Source organism: Camelus ferus, chromosome 18, assembly GCF_009834535.1.
Source record: "Camelus ferus isolate YT-003-E chromosome 18, BCGSAC_Cfer_1.0, whole genome shotgun sequence".
NCBI lineage: Eukaryota > Metazoa > Chordata > Mammalia > Artiodactyla > Camelidae > Camelus > Camelus ferus.
In genome coordinates, this window is record NC_045713.1 from 22,316,456 (window position 1) to 22,334,964 (window position 18,509).

At 60.2% G+C, this 18,509-nt stretch overlaps 2 protein-coding genes across 10 annotated transcripts in view; one reads left to right on the forward strand and one right to left on the reverse strand.

The window, feature by feature from the left end:
* The window catches only part of NPRL3 (NPR3 like, GATOR1 complex subunit), a 31,992-nt gene extending 26,079 nt beyond the window's left edge, over positions 1-5,913 (forward strand). The window contains exons 9-13 of one of the 7 annotated variants that reach the window (XR_004312730.1): positions 995-1,101; positions 1,508-1,637; positions 2,044-2,129; positions 3,323-3,568; positions 4,312-4,446. Coding sequence is in view for 3 of the 7 variants with exons in the window: in XM_006178913.3 (XP_006178975.1) it covers positions 995-1,101; positions 1,508-1,637; positions 3,379-3,568; positions 4,284-4,476; positions 5,094-5,259 (786 nt within the window). In the remaining 4 variants the exon portion in view is untranslated. Of the gene's footprint in view, positions 1-994; positions 1,102-1,507; positions 1,638-2,043; positions 2,130-3,322; positions 3,569-4,283; positions 4,477-4,860; positions 5,005-5,093 lie in introns of those variants that run through there. The other 6 variants (XR_004312729.1, XR_004312728.1, XR_004312727.1 and 3 more) reach the window with 6 other exon arrangements.
* Positions 5,838-16,758, reverse strand: MPG (N-methylpurine DNA glycosylase). Of its 3 annotated transcripts, XM_032460717.1 has the most exons (5): positions 16,721-16,758; positions 13,601-13,886; positions 11,351-11,584; positions 8,696-8,900; positions 5,838-6,277 (listed from the first exon to the last, which is right to left on the reverse strand). In XM_032460717.1, the coding sequence occupies exons 1-5, from the start codon at positions 16,741-16,743 to the stop codon at positions 5,910-5,912; spliced, it is 1,116 nt and encodes a 371-aa protein (XP_032316608.1). In that variant the 5' UTR covers positions 16,744-16,758; the 3' UTR covers positions 5,838-5,909. The 3 variants fall into 3 exon arrangements, 1 of the variants encoding a protein (XP_032316608.1); XR_004312731.1 differs by lacking the exons at positions 5,838-6,277; positions 8,696-8,900; positions 11,351-11,584; positions 16,721-16,758 and adding an exon at positions 14,026-16,379 and having other exon boundaries at positions 13,734-13,886; XR_004312732.1 differs by lacking the exons at positions 5,838-6,277; positions 8,696-8,900; positions 11,351-11,584; positions 16,721-16,758 and adding an exon at positions 14,077-16,379 and having other exon boundaries at positions 13,816-13,886.
* Positions 16,759-18,509: the final 1,751 nt, after the last annotated feature.

The window sequence follows — 18,509 nt, forward strand, 5'->3', positions numbered from 1 at the left end:
GCCCATATCCCAGAGGTAACCACTGTAGATTCCTCCAGGTTTTTTATATACATGCGAACACAAAACCTTTGATTAACAAATTTAAGGTCACACTGTACGTTACCTGGGATTGGGTGAACTTTGCACATGTGGGCAATGATCCTGGACGGGCTGCGTGGGCCCTTGTAAGAGGGAATCAGAGGGGGATTTGGCTGCAGAAGAGGCTTGAATGTGACCCTGGAGACAGAGGTTGGAGGTGTGGCCACCAAGGAGGTACAGCTTGAAGAAGCAAAGAACGGTTTCCCCTCTGCCAACACTTGACTCTAGCCTTGGGGTACTGGCTTCAGACCTCTGGCCTCCAGAGGGCGCTCTGTCCGCAGGGAGAGGTGGCAGAGATGGAGGGACGTGGATGTGCGTCCTTTAGGCGATTGTCAGCAGGACTTGAGATAAGAGGGAAGAGGGTCAGTGGTGCTGCTCGAGGCCCTGTTTGCTGGGAAGAGGCAGAGGGGTCTTTGGCACTGTCACAGGTGATGCGTGCACCCCCCCTTGGAGGCATTTGGCGATGGTGGTGCAGGGTGAGCGGCGCTTGTTCAATGTTCACAGACCTGGCCCTCCTGGCGTCGTGGTCTGTCTGTGGCCCATCCTGATGCCTGAGAGTCCAGGAGAGCAGGACAGTGGGCTGTTCTCCAGGGATGAGTGTGTGGGGCAGGGGCAGGGGCAGTGGCCCTACATCCATTGTCATGTGGAAACCCGTCTCCACGCTGGGTGCCTGGTGGGCATAGGAGCTGGCCTCTGCCGGCTGGCAGAGGATGTCCAGCCGGCAGAGGATGTCTGGATGTCCAGCCGACCCCCTGCTCAGCTGAGCTGACCACTGTGATCCTGGCTGTCCCCACCATCGCTGTGCTCATGCTGGCCTGGATAGCACAGGGACCGGTGATAGAAAGGCTTGTTGCTGTGAGCCAGGGAAACTGGATCTGCCTCCCAGGCACTGTCCTCCAGCCCCCTCTGCCCACAGGTTTTCCAGCTTGCAGCTCACCTGGTGTACTGGGGCAAGGCCATCGTCATCTACCCGCTGTGTGAGAACAACGTCTACATGCTTTCTCCCAATGCCAGCGTGTGCCTGTGAGTCCCTCGGGCTCCCAGAGCCCAGGGTCCCCTGGGAGGGCAGGGGGTGCCCCCTGGGTCATTCAGGCCCATGATCCAGGTCGGGCCAGGTCCAGCCCTGCATGACTCTCCCTAGGCCTGTGCTCTTCCTCTAGCACATGCAGCCTCCAGGTAGGGTCTGCAACTGCCCATGTGTACTGGCCAGTAGGCACTGGATGGGGCACTTGCTGGGAGGTCGGGAGCCTTGGCCTTGACTTGGGGGCTATGAGGGGCTGCATTGTGGGGTAAGCGGGTTCTGTCCTCATTGCACGTACCATGCTGCACCCCCTGCTGTCCACAATGGGCTCATGGCGAGGGTGCAGATGCCATGAACACAGTGGGGAGGTCTCCTGGGCTTGTGGACACCTTGCCCACCTGTCCCCAGGTACTCCCCACTGGCCGAGCAGTTCTCCTGCCAGTTCCCGTCTCATGACCTGCCGTCCGTCCTTGCTAAGTTCTCCTTGCCGGTGTCCTTGTCAGAATTTAGGAATCCCCTCGCCCCTCCTGTGCAGGAGGTGAGTCTCAGGGGCTCAGGGAGCCACCTGGTTTGGTCCCTGATCCAGGGCCCTCAGTGCTGCTGTGCCCTTATCCTGGGCTTGAGGGGAGGTGCTTGCTGTGTGGGTGGTACGTGCCCTGCCAGGGTGACCAGGAGCCCAGCTAGGCTACCTGCAGACACTTGAGCAACAGTCCAAGTCCTTCCTACCCCCGTGCACCCATGGAGCCCACCCTGCGCAGGGTGGGCAGATCTTAGGGTTAGAACCAAGTTAAGAGGCCTAGTTGGCAGGAGATCAGTGACCTTTCCTGGGAGGACAGAGCCACCTGGTACCCTCTTATGGGCCTGGGGTCCCAGAGTTGGGGGACGCAGAGATGATTTGTTTGGGCCCTGCCCTCCGCCTCCCTCTCCTATCTGCCATGGTCCAGGTGGCCACAGGGTCTTTGGGTGTGTCTTGGGCTCACTGGTCCCCAGAATCTCCTCATCCAAGAGGACCTGGACAGGACAGGCCCAGGTAAGGGGCAGGCAGGGGTGCTGGGTGTGGTGGGGCGGCTTCAGGGAGGGAGAGGCACGTGGAATGAACTGGTGAGCTCTGTGTCCATGGCCGGGTTGAGTGCTCCCTCCCCTCTGCCGCAAGCCTGGGGCCCTGGGCAGGGCCCAGTGGGCCAAGTGTCAGAGATGGGGCTGGGTGTTTTCCCGGCTCTGTCTTCAAAAGTAAAATATTTGCCTTAACAAGTGCTGAATCTGTTAGGCAAAGCCATTCCTTAAGGAGAGCAAACCCTTTCCTTTCTCAACCTGTGAATGAGGTAGGAATCATTTGCTCAGTTCACTTCAGTGCCGAGCGTGACTGTTGTAAATGCTGTCTTTCCCAGCACCTTTGGTTCTCAGGAACTGTGCCAGACTGTGCCGGCTGAATAAGAAACACACTTTGCATGTGCACTGCCTCCCCCTGCCCCCAGCAGAAACTTCCCCACAGGCCCGATGGCAGGTGGCTTTTGTAGGCTGAGCCCGAGGGTCCCAGATGGAGCTGGTTCTGGTTCTGTTCAGTCCCAGACTGAGGCCACCTGCCCCCCACACCTGCTTCAGGCCTAGAATGTACTCACTGTGCTGCTTCATTTCTTAATTTAAATTATTTTACAATTCTCGGTTTGATTTTGTGTGACCGGGTCACACATGCCCATGTTAACCCTATTTCCACGGGTGGTCAGCCGGGACACTGGGGAGGAGCAGGTGGGTGTGTGTGTCTGGGAACATGGACGCCGTATGCACATACCTCCCTGTAACCGGGCCCAGAGCTTCTCCCGCACAGGCGTCCTTGCTGCTCCTGGTCAGCCCCAGCCCCATGGAGCGTGGACTCGGCACCTAGTATCTGCACACCTCAGCAGGGCTCTCTGCCCCGGGCAGGCTTTCAGGTTTACCCAGGGGAGGATTTCCTGCTCTCAGGGCAGCTGTCCACAGCTTCTTTCTGTGGCAGGGAGGGGGCTCCACAGAGCCCAGTGGGGAGATAAGGCAGAGCAGGACCTCCACGTCACAGGGCCCCCGGGCAAGAAAGGCCAGACATGGGGCAGCCTGGGTGTGATGGCAGCCTTGGCAAAGGTGGCCCCACTGCCTCCCCAGATGGGAGTTGGGTTTGTGAAGCCAGATGGCGGCTGGGAGTTCCCTTTCTGAGGTGTCAAGTCTCACCCTGACCTCTGGGGTGACACTCAGGTTGTTTCGGGCCATGGCTCCCTCCTGGCCTGGGCCTCACGCTGCCCGTCCTGCAGACCCAGCTCATCCAGATGGTGGTGTGGATGCTGCAGCACAGGCTCCTCGTCCAGCTGCACACGTACGTCTGCCTGATGGCCTCGCCCAGTGAGGACGAGCCCCGCCCCCGGGAGGATGATGTCCCCTTCACCACCAGGGTTGGCGGCCGCAGCCTCAGCACGCCCAACGCCCTCAGCTTCGGCTCCCCAAGTAGGACCCCCTGCCAGGGCATCTGTCATGGGGTGGGGGGTGAGCACTTGGGAGAGGCGGGCAGCTAGGAGGCCCGACTTGGGTGCTGCAGGGGGTGACCACGGCACCTTCACGGCTGCACCAGCCCTAAGCACACTCACCTGCCCCTTCTGTGGGTAGCTGGGGTCCCGGGAGACACCGCCGCGCCCTGCCAAGCAGCTTTCCCTTGGAGGGGAAATGGGAGGCCCCTCTCCCCTGCCTCCCTAGGAGGAGGCTCTACCTTGCTCAGTCAGGACCAGCCCGGCCCAGCCCACATGCTGCCCAGCCTGGGATCAGAGCAGACCACACATCGGCCCCAGGGGGACAGTGGAAACCTCTGTGCCCAGGAGCCTCTGAGAGGACAATGACTGTCAGTGCCTTCTTGAAAGCCATTTTAGCCACAGTGCCCTGCCAAAGGCAGCAGCCCATTGCCAGGCCCCAGGTTCTTGGGCTTGGAGAAGACAAGGGTCCAGAAGGCCTGGGGGAGGTGCCTCCCAGGCTGAGGCTGGGCCTTGGGCCCAGGGCTCCCATTGTCCATGTTGGGCGGGAGGGTGGGAAGACCAGGCCTGACCTAGGGTGTGGGGCTGCTCCGCGAGGGTGTGGCAGTGGGTCCCAAGGTTGGCACAGGTGACATGTGGCTGGGGCACCAGGGGGAATCCTGGGGGCCAGCTGCTCCCTGACTGGTGCCCGCTCACAGCCAGCAGTGACGACATGACCCTCACCAGCCCCAGCATGGACAACTCTAGTGCAGAGCTGCTCCCCAGTGGGGACTCACCGCTGAACAGGAGGATGACGGAGAACCTGCTGGCCAGCCTGTCTGAGCACGAGCGGGCAGCCATCCTCAGTGTGCCCGCGGCCCAGAACCCCGAGGACCTCCGCATGTTCGCCAGGTGGGGGCAGGTGGCAGTTCTAGGGTCAGGACAGAGTGGATGGGGGTGTACCTGCACAACCACACTTCAGTCCACTGATGGCAAAGGGCACTCACTGGTTGAGGTTGTCCCCACCTGGTGCCTGCCTGTGGGGGGGCTCTGTCCTGTACCTGCTGGGTGTTGCTTGTCACTTCTTGGGAAGCTGCAGCAAGGTCTCATCCTCATGGGCCTGGGCAGCTGGGCAGGGGTTCTTCCCAGGACTCTTAGGCTGGGGTGGGGTCTGGGATCTCCCCATCATAGGTAACAAGCTTGGGGGCACTGCAGGTGTGTGGTGTTCTGGGAGGTCAGGTTGTCAGGAATGGAGCACCCCCAGCCAAAACCCAACACGAGGCCATTCTCTGCCAGCCTCCTATGCTGGCCCCAGCTACAGACATGCCCAGAGCCAGAGTAGCAGGAAAGACAGAAGCCTGGCGGACCTGTCCCTGCACTGCCCTCAGAGCGCTGAGGTGGGCGTGACACTTGAGGGGACCATGGTGGGCCAAGGTCCGGGACACTGCCAGGGAGGGGGCAGGGCGTGAGCGGCTGCTCCCTGGCAGGCATCTGAGCCTACACATGTTTGTCCCCCGCCCCACCCCCAGGCTCCTGCACTACTTCCGTGGCCGCCACCACCTGGAGGAGATCATGTACAATGAGAACACCCGGCGCTCCCAGCTGCTCACGCTCCTGGACAAGTTCCGCAGCGTCCTGGTGGTAACTACCCACGAGGACCCGGTTATCGCCGTCTTCCAGGCCCTGCTCACGTGAGCCCGAGCTGAGGATGGGGCAGAGGGGCTGCTGCCGTGGGCAGGGGTGCTGGCCTGTCCCCTCCCCATGCGGCCACTGCCCTCTGCATCCTCAGTTTCATCCAGTCCTCGAAACAGACTCCACGTCTGAGCTGAGAGGGAGAGGCTGGAGATGGAGGAAGCATCCAGGACTCAGGCCTCTGAGTGAGACCTGCGTGCTTCCCACAGAGGCTCAGGCCTGAGTTCTCTCAGAGCCCCCTCCCCACCCTGCCGGTCCAGAATGTGAGGCCTGAGTGCCCAGCCCAGACCTCTCCACTGTCCTGCATTAGCCACAAGGAGGCTATGGCCAGGCTGTCACCCCACAACACACCCCACTCAGCCGCCACCTGAGGCACAAGGACCTGGGCTGATGATGTCCTGCAGCTGGTGAGGGCCTGCTGAACATGCTTCCTTGGGGGAGGGGCAGGAAGCTGCTCCGCACTGGTGCTTCTGGTCCTCCTGTGCCCAGGGCGGCCTCTCAAGACACCTGCTGCACGTGTAGACCCGGGTCCTACCATGGAGGAAGAGCTGACTACCAAGGGGCTCTGGCTGAGACGCAAGTGAGTTTTCTGGAAACACTGCATTTATTTTGTTTTTAAACAATTAAAAATCATCATCCACACAGGTCCTTACTCAGGCCTGTGCAGTCCGCTCAGCCGCTCTGTCCACCACGCTGACCCAGGGGCTGCCCTGCACATAGAAGCGCAGGGGCTTGTGGGCCCACTCTCCAGCATGGCCGATGCCCACTCGGGCTGCTGCCACCACCGCAGACTCCCTGGGCCCCTGCTCCAGCCATACAGCTTCATCTGTGGCCAGGTCCCGCTGGTCGAAGCTCTTGTCAATGGCCAGGGCCTGGCACAGCTTGGAGGGGCCGTTGCAGAGCTCACGGTCTTTGAGGGCTCGGCCTGTGGCACCTTTGCGGAGGGTACTGCGCAGCTGCCGCATGGCCTCCAGGCCTCCCAGGGGCTCCAGGGCTCGCAGCAGGACACACGCCCCATCCCCTGTGGGAGAGACAGGGCCCCCCAGGGCGGTTGCCCTCCCTATCACAGGGCACGAGAAAATGCTCACTCACCGTCCATATGCTCAGCCCGCCTCCCCTCCTGCACACCTGCACCCACACACACCCCTGCCTCTTGTGGGTGCCTCTGGCCACCTAACCACCAGCTGGGGAGGACCTGGGAGAAAGCCTGGCCAGAGCTCCCGGGTTTCCTCTGGTTTGGTGATTGGCTCTCATTGTGAGGCTGGCCTTCCACCCTGGGGCCCGTAGTCCTCCATCTGCCTCCCCCACTGGGTGTCTTTTGGGGGAGCTGGAAGGGTGGCTTGGAACAGCCACCAATGTGTGCAGGACATGGGTGAGCCCCACCCTGTGACCCAGTGGGGAGACTGACGTGGCAGGAGGTACTGACAGCCCACCCCCACCTCCCTCAGGGTCCCCTCCCCAACCAGTCTAGGCCACTTAAGAGACAGGGATTCCCTCGAGAAGACATCTGTCCAAATGCCTTTGGATTCCTGGCTGGGGACAGTGATTATCCTCTGGGCTCTGGACAGAGAAGCCCTGATCCTCCAGCAAGGCCACTCTCCTGGGATACCTGCTCCAGCTGGGAGTCTGAGGGGCTCAGCCTGAGGCACGGCCAGGCCAGTCCCCACCCTCAGGCCTCAGCCACACAGGCCTCCCCATGAGCACCCAGGAGCTGGCCCTGAGTACTTGTGGCAGCCATGGCCTCCTGCGTAGCCAGCAAGTGTGCAAGTGTTTGTGACCAGGTCCCCTTAACCAGACGGTTTTCAAAGGACCTCGAGATGTGCCCAAAGGCCCATAAAGCCTTGAAGTTTTAGTCCCTTCCTAGGCCCTCCCCTGTCCACCAGCCTCAAGGCTACCTCTGGTTCCACCCTCTGGGTGCCACCTGCAGATGGGTCGGAGGAGCAGTCAGCCCCTCCTCTCCTGGAAGGCACCTGAGTCCCACATCCTGACAAAAGCACGACACCCCCACCTCTTCCCACTGGGCCTCCCCATCACCCCCTACTCTGCCCATGCCAGCCACTCAGCCCCTGGAGTTGGCCCTACCTGTTCTGATCTCTGCACCATCTCTGCCTCAGGGACACGCAGGCCATGACTGTCCTCAGCCACCCCCTGCTCACTGCACCCAGATGACCCTTGGCCCTGACTGCACTTCTGTGGTTTTTCTGTCCCCCTGGCCTGGATGTTCCTGGGGCCCCTTGGTCACGTGACCAGAAAGTAACATGCCACTTCCCACATCTGCCTTGTTCACTGTACCTGCAGAAGACTTGGGCTCCCCCTCTTCCTCACTGATTGCAGCCTCTTGCCCAAGCGCGGTCTCCCCTCACACGAGGGGTTGGTTCTAATGTCAAAGAAAAGCTTAGCAACCTAAGTAAGCTCTCTGGGTGACAACAGGGCCCCCGGGGGCCATCCCTGCCACTCAGTTTCACTCAGCACCTGCTTTGTGCTGGGCAGAGGGCCAGTTGTGGGTTCCCTGTGTCCTCTCACCCCTGTGGCTCTGGCACTAGACATCCCCAGCTGTCCACTCTGGGCAGTCACAACTCACACATCACTGGACTCGTTCCACGGGTGTGACTGTCCTCAAGTGTTTGTTTACCTGGGATGGCAGCTGGCACTGGCTAGTCCAAGTGGGCTGGGCTGACCCTGCTGCAGGTCAGCAGTGGCTCGGGCAGGACGGTACTGTGGGCTCTTCCTGCTGAGCAGAGACCACCCAGAAAACAGAGCTGCCTACACATGAAGGACAGAGGCTGCCGCAGGGTGGGTCTCCTGAGATGGGTGGGCCCTCCCGGGAGCCGTCAACCAGCGTCTCTCCGCATGGCCCTGCTGACCTTTGGGGCCCACAGTTCTCTGGGGGGCTATCCTGTGCGTTGTGAGCTGTTCAGCATCACCTCCATCCACTATATGCCAGTAGCATCCCCCCAGCAGTGATGACCAGAAATATGTCAGACATCGCCTAATGTTGCCCGGGGGTGGGGGTGGGGGGTGGGCAGGGTCATCCCCAGTAGAGAAGAGCTGATCCAGACCTGTAACTCGCTGCCTGGCAAAGCTCTGCCTGAGCCTAGCTCACCCCAAATCGATCTCACCCTGTTTCCCCACAATCAGCCCCTCCCAAGTCTACCCTGGGCTGTCAGTGACACCAGCTCTGAGCTCTGGGACCAGTGGTGGCCTCATGGAACCATCTGCTCTATGTTCAGGTCAACCCTTGACCTCTACTCCATGGGGGCCCCCTGTACCTCCAACCACCCTGTCAGTGCAGCCAGAGTTCCTAAAGCCCCAGCCTAGGCGAGCAAGGGCACCCCCTTGCTCAAACACCTGCCCAGCCTGGTCCTCCCAAGGGTCTATCAGCTGAGGGGACTGCTCTGGCCTCCTTCCCCCACCCACCCCGTGCCCCAGCACCACTCACCTCGGCTGGAAACATTCATGCAGAAGTACATGCCATAGATGAGATACACGTACAGGGTCCCTGGCTTCATGAACATGCCACGGTTGCGGGGGGTCTGCCGGCCACCCCGAGAATGGGCAGCTTCATCCTCTGGCCCCAGGTATGCCTCAGTCTCCACAATGCGGCCACGGAGCTCTGTGCCATCATCAAGTCGTCGGACCAAGACCTGCTCAGGGCAGGAAGGGGTGGGGTCCACACAGCCCACAGCCTGGACTCACCTCCCCATCTCAGAATGCCCCAGGACACCCAGGTCTATCCAGGGACCCCCACTGTCCCCTCCATCCTACTGGACTACTGGACCGCAGGCCCCTCACGAACTGTCCTATCGTCAGGTGCAGCCGTCTTAAACCCCAGCCAGGGCACCAGCACCAGTGAATTCATGCACTTCAATCTCCTCAGCCGCATCCCCTGCCTCCTCCCCAAGCCCCACTGGACTGAAATGCCCAGCCTGAGGCCGAGCAGCGTGTAGGTCACAGGGATTCCAGAGCCTGTGGTGCCCCCTCCACCTAGACTAACCACAAAGGACTGTCATACGCAGCCCTGACCCACCCAGCTCAGAGAGACCTTTCTGAGCAGAGGGACCAGCTGCCCCACAGCGCCCCAGCCTGAACCATGACCCTGGGTGTCATAAGCTCCTCAAGGAGTAGAGCGGGCTGGGCAGCGAGCCAGGGAGGCGAGCCTGGCGATAGCACCCTGGGCAGTGGTGAGTCCAGGAGGGGCCAGCGGAGGACAGGGCAGGGGCCGTTGCCAGGGGCTGTCCCCAGAGGGGTGGGCACTCTCATGCCAGCAGAGCACCTAGAGGGGCAGAGCAGGCCACAGGGGAGCTGGTCAAGGCCTGTGGAATGTGAACCCCTCTGCCCTACTCCTTCGCCATGTGGCACTACAGGATGGCCCTAGGAGTGGTCAGCAGTCACATCCAGTGTCTAGAGCCTGGGTCTGATTCAACTTGGGTTCACAGTAGTTTCACAGGCCAGCCACCTCCCCAGAGACACCCCCAGCACCCTCCTTGTCCTTAGGCCAGGGCAGTCAGTTGGGTGGCCAGGCTACCTGCCTTAGCCTATGGAGCCCAATGAGTCTGGGGCTGGGGTCAGTGTCATAGGGGCAGGGAGGTGGTGCTGAAGCCTGGGTGCTCAGTTGGGGAGCACTACAGAAGGCCTTCCTGGGAACAGGGGAGAAATCCTAGAAGTCCCCTACACATCTACATTTTGGGCTTGGCCATACCATCTCAGACAAGGCCTCATTTCCACTTTCCAGGAGATCAGAGGGAAAAGTCCCCCATCCACTTGACTGCGTGTTTCCACACCTCCCACGGCCCTTTCCTCACCCCCACTAAAAACACAGCTCCTTCTTGCTGGTAGAGGGTCCCGAGAGATACAACACTCTTCTCAGCCAAGTGGGTGACGGGAGAGTGGTCTGGGTTGTCATGGCAACTCACTGCTTCTTGCAACCACCTGTTTAAGGATGAGTGCACAACCCAAGCCTGGTCAAGGGGTCTGCGAGTACCTCTGTTGGGAGGTCAGGAAAAAGGGATGTACAGGGTGAAACACTCCTCTGCTGGCCATTGCCCTGTCCACCCTTGGGCTCAAGTGGGCACAATGGGAGCCTAAAGGGAGACTATGACAGTGAGGCCCTTGGGCCATCAACCTGACGCTGGGACTCACCTGCCCCGTGTGCCATTTCATGTGTGATCATAAACCCTCATTATTTAAGGTGCTTTTAGAAGGGTCTTCTGGCCCTCGCCACTGAAAGCATCCTCACAGGGACAGACTGACTAGGTCACACTTTAGGCCACACTCCACCAGCCCAGGTTTCAGGATCTGTTCCCCTCCACACAGCACTCTTGGCACCAATCTTCTATCAGTCACAGAAACCGACTCTCCTTGGCCATTTTAACCTAACGGTAGGCTCACTAAAGGAAAAAGAGTAGCCATGGAAGCTCAAGGAGGACCAGAGAGCTAGGCCTAGAGTTTGGTACCCAGGAATAAAACACAGATGGCGCTCCAGATGGATGTGGCCAAACTCTGCTGTGGCCGGCACATGCGGACACACACACTGCGTGCTGATGGGCTCTGCCCCCACGGGCCATGGGCAGTCTCTGCTTCCCGCTCAAGAACTTGGAGCTGCAGGGGCTGCCTGGAGACGACTCTGACTTGCGCAGCCCAGAGGCCACAGTCTAAAAGCTGATACACACACAGATGAGCTCCAGCAAGGGAACTTACTGTGCTGGGGATAGACCCTCCCAGACACAGCCAGCACTGACCGTGGTCCTTTTAGGAAACTTGCCCTGAGGGCCATCCCACATGGAGACGGCTAATGCTGCTGTGGCTCCTGTCCTCACTGCCCAGAGCAGGCAGGCAGGTAGTGGCCCCCCTGCCCTCACCCAGGGCAGGCACCATGAACAATCTCAGCATTCTTCCTGGCCCATCCTGGACCCAGCCCCTGCCCCAGACGAGTGAGGTGAAGCTGCCCGCAACACGTGTGGGCAAAGCAACTAACTGCATGGGGACAAGCAGGCCCAAGTCAGGGAAGTGAGCCCAGGGTAAGAGGACTAGGGCCCACGGACACTGCATGGAGATCACTGCCTCAGCAGAGGCCACACCACTACATTCACATTACCTGCCCCAGAAAGGCCCGTGCCAGGGGGACTGCAGGTTGGTCGAAAAACTCTGATCCCAGGCGAGCAGGGCAGACCTTCAGGTTTGAGAAATAGATGCTGCGCTGGGGGCCCAGGGTCGAGGGCAGGCCCAAGCGGGGCTCCTTAGGGGAAGGTGTCTGGGTTCTATCTGGTGGTTTCTGATGCTGCTTGGCCTCCAAAAGTCGCTGCCTTTTTTGGCCCATTCTGAAGGAAAGCTGTGACAGGAAAAGACAAAATAAAGTGTATGAATAGGAGAGGTGAAGTCAATCATTCAAGGACTCACTTAACTGCCTGTCTTCAGTTTCCCCATCAGCAAAAAGGGGGCAACCACCTTGTGGGTTGTTACAGGTACCAACAGAACGCCACACTTGACACACTCAGCCCTGTGCTGGGACCCAGGAGGACCTGGGAAATGACTGCGCATGAAGGCAGGTTGGTGGCGGGGGTGATACAGGCCATCACAAGCAGGAGTTACACAGCCTGCTGGCCATGGGCTACAGGGCTTGGGGAGGGGATAGTGGCACCTGAGCGTGGGGAAAGGGCTGGTACCCTCTGATTCCCATTCATCATGTGGTCTCCAAATGAACTTCTGAGCTTGTTTCTGGAACCCTGCCCTTTGAACCGGCATCCATGCCCTTCCTCATGTCAGCAGGGCTCCCACTGTGCCAGACCCCTCCTAGAATGGCCCAGAAGGCCTGACACAAACACGTGGGTTAGCACCAGGCAGATGGTCTACTCGGTCCCACCACAAGTGCTCAGGGCATGACCCCCAGTGAGTCCCCAACTGCCTTCTCCCTCATGACCCAGGATGTCAGATTGACAAGGATAAGTAAGGCAAAGGTGAGGTCGGAGGAATGAGGAGGATCTGCTGAGACCAGCACACTACCTGCCTTCCACCAGCTACCACAGGTCCAAGGAAGCTGACCACACCCCCTTGGCCATTCTGGGACCAGCCGCTCTCCAATGAAAGGAGCAGGTAAGCACCAGGGCCTGGAAACACCCTCCTCAAGGGCTGATTCCAATGCCTTCCTGGCATGTGACAGACCCCTTATTTTTAACATAAGTGCAGACACTGCATTGAACGGAGACCGCCCGTCTGCTAAGAATGGATGCTGACGTGATAGTCTTTGCAGCTTGGCCCATCTGCCAATACCCACCGGGGCTCAGACTCTCGGACACTGTGGCCCCAGTTCTAGTCCCAAGTTTGGCCCCTAGCCAACCCTGAGGCACTAGGGTTGCTATGGGTCTCTGCCCTGATCCGCCCTGGGCAGTGGGGGACTCACAGAGCTGCCTAGGGACTGAGGCTCAGAGAGGCCTCGGCTTCCCTACTGCTGACCTAGGATTCGAACCTGCCCCAGGCCTCAGGCCTGAGTGAGGTTACCCTGCCTCAAAATGTGCACCTGGACACCTTACACACATCCCTGGCCCTGGTTAGAAATCAGGTGTTCCCTGGGTGAAGGGCCCCAGAAAACGGCTTAAGATGCCTGTGCCTCTGTTTCCTCGTATGCAGAAAGGGAACCAACGTCTATCACACAAGATGGTTCTGTGAATAACATGAGAGGAGCCAGGTAAGCACTTGGCTGGCAGAGAGCAAGCACTCAGTGAGTGTTAGGAAGAAACACCCTCCACAGGGGATGCTTCTGGGCAAAACCTGGGGGCAAGAGTCTCTTGCCAGGCTGGGCCCACCAAGAGGGCAGGAAACAGTCGCCTGGATGGGGGTGTCCAAGGGACCTACCAGCTCTCCATCAAAACCTGGGCAAAGTATGGGGGTGGGGTCAGTAAATAAAGGGAAAGTATTTGTCTGGGACAGACAGTGAAGCGAGGAGTGAGGGGAAGTGGCTCCTCAGGCCAACCGCGAGCCAACCCCGCGGTCATTTCTGTGCCAGGCTGGCTCCAGGGCAGGGGGGCGTCTAAGCCCCAGCTTAGTGCCCGGCATTCAACCAGAAAATTTGTGTCGGGCTGTCCCTACTGGAGACCTCGGGCCGGGCCTCGACTTTGCTTCTGGCAAACGGAGCCGCCGAACCGGGGTCCGACCCCCGCCAGCAGGCGCTCGTCTGGAGGCTGCAGACCCCAAGGGGCGGGCCCGCGCGCTCGTTACTGGTCCTCTCCGGGCTCCCTCTCAGCGGCTGCCTGGGGTTGTGGGGTCCAACTCCGGGTGACAGGCTCGCCCCCGAGCCTGTCCCTCGGCCGCGCGCCGAGCGAGGAGCGCGCTCACTTGGGCGCGCACTCACCTGGGCCTCGCGCGGCGCGGGCATCTGGCGGCTCCCGCAGCGACTCTCGCGGCCGAAACCGCCCCGCGGGAAGCCCACCCAGGAGCGGATGCCGGAAGCGCCGCCCGGTCCAGGGGTGGAGCCGGCGCCTGCGCAGAGGAGGACGGAAGCCTCGGGGAGCGGCGCGATTTCGCGGCGCGATTTCCCGGCGCGGGTCCGCCCCCGGGGGAGGGGTCGGAGCGGGGGCGGGCGTTCCCGGCCTTCGCCCCATCTCCCACCCTGGACAAAGGCCCGCGCCGCTGGGACACTTGTGGACAGAGCAGAGGGAGAAGGCTGCTGGGGTTGAAGAATGCCCGCCTCCCTCACCCTCGCGCCCCGGCCCCCCTACCAGTGACATACCCCCACCCCACTTTGCACCCTGGTCCCCCCACAGACGCAGAACTCACTCAACCACCAGCTAGTGGTCAGACCACCAAGGGGCCCGGTCAGTGGTGAACCTTGACTGGGCCCCAGAGGGGCCCCAGCTGGAGGCGTAGTGGTTTGCGAATGGCCCGCAGACGGTTCTGTGGGGTGCACTTGGAATGCGCGTGAAGGAGGTGGCGCCGAAGCCCGGGTCCTTGGGACACTTCTTCCTCGACTGCCGAGGGGCATTACTTGCTCCCTATCTGGGGGGCATCGGAGTGGAGAGGTTGGGCAGGAAGACTTTGTCCAGGAAGGGGACGCCAGGCCTCTCCAGAACCTCCCTCTCCCCCCGGTCATCGCATATGGGTAGGTCCCGGGATTCTGTGTCTGCAGTGGAGGCCCCACCCCTCCCGCCACCGAAGGATGCTGAGAGGAGCCCGCCCAAGTCTGGGGGTGGGCCTACTGGAGCTAGGCCAGCCCCCTGGAGAGGCTGAGGCCAGCAGTAGGACTGTGGGGGCTCGTGAGCATGGTCTTTCAGAGCAGTGGCTGGGGCAGTATGAAGTGTGATTGGGGTGGGATAGGTACACCCCCTTGTGAGCGTATCCTGAGCTGTCATTGACTTGTGTGACCCTGGCCCTGTGAGGGGTACCCGTAGGGATTTGGAGAGCAAGTGGATGGCATCAGATGGGAGGTGCTGGACCGGCCATGTGACTGGGGCCCTCAGATGAGCCTGGCACCTAGTCTCAGGGCAAGTCCATCTGGGAGGACCCCAGTCCCCAAATGCTCCTCCTCCAACCCAGCAGCTGAAAACTCCAGCCCAGGCCCAGCTGTACTCCCCGCTGCACCCCCGCCCTGCCCTAACCAGAACTTCCTGGGGAGGGAGGGGCAGCAGCCTTTCAGTGCCTGCTGGAAGCCACCCAGCTGTTTGTGGCACTTTGTGCCGCTTCCTTCCGGGGGTGGGCGACAGACGTGTCATAAATACAGACTTGTGAGGCAGGCCTGGATGTGACTCCCACCCCTTTCTTTCCTCCTTACCCCCTGCAGCCATTCTGCCCAAACAATGACTCCCCCTTCCTGCCTTCCTGTGTGCCCAGCCTCCCTTCCCTCCTCCCTTCCTCCTCTCCCCACCAGGGAAACTGAGGCTACTATTGGGCCCTGTTCCCTGGTGAGGGCAGGGGCAGGGGCAGGGTGGGTGCTGTTCTGTATTCATTTTTGTTTTGATTTCACCAATGGTGACGGGTCCTTGTAGAAATCATGGGGAGTCCACACATCCCTGGGGGAATGTTTGATCCCCAACTTGAAGATAAGGAAAGAGAGGCTCGAGGGCAGCCCAGGCCCCCAGGAGGCGGAGGCAGGGCTGGAGCCAGCAGCCCACTTCTCCAGATGTTCCAGCCTGAGTGCAGGGCCTTGCATAACCTCTGTGCAACCCCCCCTCCACTTCCTGGTTTGAGGTCTGAGGCTCCACCACAGGCTGGAAGTGCTGGGCTGAGCGTTCCCACTGTGGCCTACAGGGCACGCTGGCTGGCTGGCTGTGGGTGAAAGAAGGTGGTGCCAGGCTGGGGGTGGGGTGGGTGGACCTCGGGGTCTTCTCTGTCCCCACTGTGGCCTGCTGCTGGGCTGGAAGAAGATGAAGGTGAGGATACCCCTGATGCTCTGAAAATGGTCAGTGCTGAAGTGAGCTGCTCTGTGCCCCGCTGCCCCATGGCCATCGTCACTGGAGATTTGAAAGAAAGGACAGCAGCTCCACCAGCCACAGAGGCCAGAGTTCCAGCACCAGCATCGTTCCCACCTGGCACATGGTTCCTTATCCTCTCTAGTGTAGGGATGGCTAACACCATGAAAGGGATGGCACCCTCCAACTTCTCAGCAGGGTGGCTTCTGGCATCCTGATGGGCCCTGAGGGCTCAAGAGGCTCCTTGGGCAGTGAGGGCAACTGAAGGAAGTCTGCATGGGCCGCATCGTCCCCTCCTGGAGCTGTGCTGCCAATGTTACTGGACTCTGAGCCCAGGTACTCACATGTGCTGAGACACAGGGAGAGACAGCTGCCTCAGAAATAGCCAATGACTTCAGGCACCTGACCCATCTGGCCCACCTGTGCCTCTTCCCCAAATAGCCAGAGGTTGGTCCAGGGCCTATCCAGGCCCCCCGAAGCTCAGGGCTTGCCTGCCGAGCTGAGGATTCCAGGGTGGCTGGAGGGGAATCTTTTTAGTGGTCAGGACTCCCTCATGTCCTAGATTCACAGGGGTGGTCCAGACACCAGCCCATCCCCAGTCACCTGCCCACACACTAGGCAATTGTGGCTGATTTCCTTTTCTCCAGGGCTGGGGGTGGGGGTGGGGGTTGGTGCAGGGAGGAAAAAGAGGGACCAGGAGCTGGATTTCCATGTCAGGGGATCCCCAATCAGAGCACAGGGCAGTGGGCCAGATGTGAGGCAGAGCACACATGTGTGCATACATGTGTCCCTATAGACTGGGACTAGGCCTGGGCATTCATGTGTCCAGGCCTCCACTCACACCATCCTTTGGATACCAGGATTCTGGCTCAAGAGGCCCAATGGGATGGGCTGAGAACCTGGGTATTCCTGGATTTGCCTGCCAGGGTGCACTGGGGCGGGCCTTGGGAACAACATCTGTGAGGGACAAGAGTTGGCCACAGAGGGTGCTGAGGATTCCACGATGCTCAGGAGCTGAGAGGGTCCTTTGGAGGTAACCTGAAAGAATATAGGGGAAGGTCACTTACCCGTGACTGGACATGGAGACCATCCTCTCTGGGGAGGGAGCATGATGTTGGGAAAGGCAGCTCTCATCCACTGAAGGTGACTCCTGGCAGCTGAGGGTGGGGGGCTGGGGAGTGAGCACCTGTCCCAGCTGCAAGCTAGTTGGGCAGCTGGGAATGAGTGTCTGGGTTGTGGAGGGGTCTGGAGGGTGCCCTGCAGCACTGTATGCCCAGCCATGGCATGCTTTGGAGGTGATCCCAGACCCTGGCCTCCAGAGAGGACACCACTGCTGGCCCTGCCAGCCCCGTCTGGGCATCCAGGTGGGTGGGGCATGCTTATTCCTGGCAGGGGTCAAGAATGCCAGGCATGGAGAGACTGTCCTGTCTCTGGCTGAGGGCCTGGCATGGGAAGGGTGGCACGTGTGGGCTGCAGGAGCCCTGAGCGTCAACATGGGTAACCTTCCTCTTGCCTTGTGTCCCCAAGGCCCCTGAAGTCACCCCCCATGGCCACCCCAGTAAAGAAGTCCTCCTGTAGCCCTCCAAAGCTTTCACTGTCTCCCTCTGCCTAAGAATTGTGTTGATATACCTGTGTTTGCTAATGACCTGGTATGTGTCGGCACTACTCTGTCCTATGGTATGGACAAGGAGACAATCAGAGGGTTTTGTCCCTTGCCCGGGTTCCAGGGCCAACCTGTAAGCTGGCTGCCACCTCAAATTGTCACCTTTATTTTCTCTGCAGCCAAGGACCAGTGCAGTCCCACCCTTGGCATTTTTGCTAACCGTGGCAGCAACTTGGTTCAGAGAGGAAAAGGACCACCTGGTCCCAGACCAGCAAAGGGCCCGAAGACACATTTGTGGGTCCCCCGAGGCTTTTGGGGCTGGGCCTCACATGCCTCAGTATTGTGGCCCCAGTGGAAGGGTGCTTAGAACACCCATGGTCCCAGTTCTGTTTTCTCCAAAGGAAGAAGAAAGATCACCCAGAATCTCTCCATGGAGAGGGGGGCCCGCCACCACTCACAGTGCCTGCTCAGCCCTGCCTATATCCTGCCATTGACCTCTCACCCCCATTGGTCTTTCTTTGGGGTGGTTGTGCCGCCCCCCACCCAAGTCCAGCAATGTCAGGTGTGAGGAATGCTGGAAAACCCTCTCCAGCAGCCTCAGCCTAGAGCAGATGGGTCATTTTTTGTTCAACTCAGCAAGTGCAGGAGTGAGCTCCCCCCACCCCGGGGCGGTGCGTGAGCTCTGAAAGAAGAGCACAGAGTGGTGGCCAGAAATGGTGCTGCCACCTCTGTTCCCAGGGTTCCAGCCTGGTCTGGGAGTACCTGCTGGGGGAGCTGGGCTGGAGGGGTGGGGGCACATAGGGGCCTGGGGAGGGGGTAACTGCTCTAATTCTGCTGTTGGTGTGGGTGCAAGTGAGTGTGTGTATAAAGCAGGTGTATGAGTGAATGTGAGTGGGTATAGAGCGTGAACGCTGGAGCATGTGTGTGCGAGTTTGTGACTGCTCACGTGTGACTTAGGGCAAGAGACTTGTCCACCGGCCTTTGGAGGAGGCTGGTGGATAGATTTACAGTAGATCCAGGGACGCTCTCCCACATCTACCCTCCGCACACGCCCACCCTCCGCCTCCACCCTTTCTCAAGCAAGAGCAGAGGCAGAAAAAGGTCAGGACTCACTCTGGAGTCCAGGAGTGGCTGAGGAGCCCAGGACCAACATTGGCCATCAGGCTCCGTGCAACTGGGCCACCAGATCCTCCCTCCTCGGCCAGGGTGCTTTCGACCCCTGGCCACAGGTGTCCCCGCGGCCAAACACAGGG

What these genes read in the sequence shown, in the direction of transcription:
- MPG (XM_032460717.1), bottom strand. Translation starts at nt 16,743, where the DNA reads ATGGTCTCCATGTCCAGTCACGG. An exon ending in CCGCGCCGCGCGAGGCCCAG is followed by an intron (nt 11,585 to 13,600) that starts GTGAGTGCGCGC and finishes TTCCTGTCACAG; the next exon opens with CTTTCCTTCAGAATGGGCCA. An exon ending in CACGGGCCTTTCTGGGGCAG is followed by an intron (nt 8,901 to 11,350) that starts GTAATGTGAATG and finishes TGCCCTGAGCAG; the next exon opens with GTCTTGGTCCGACGACTTGA.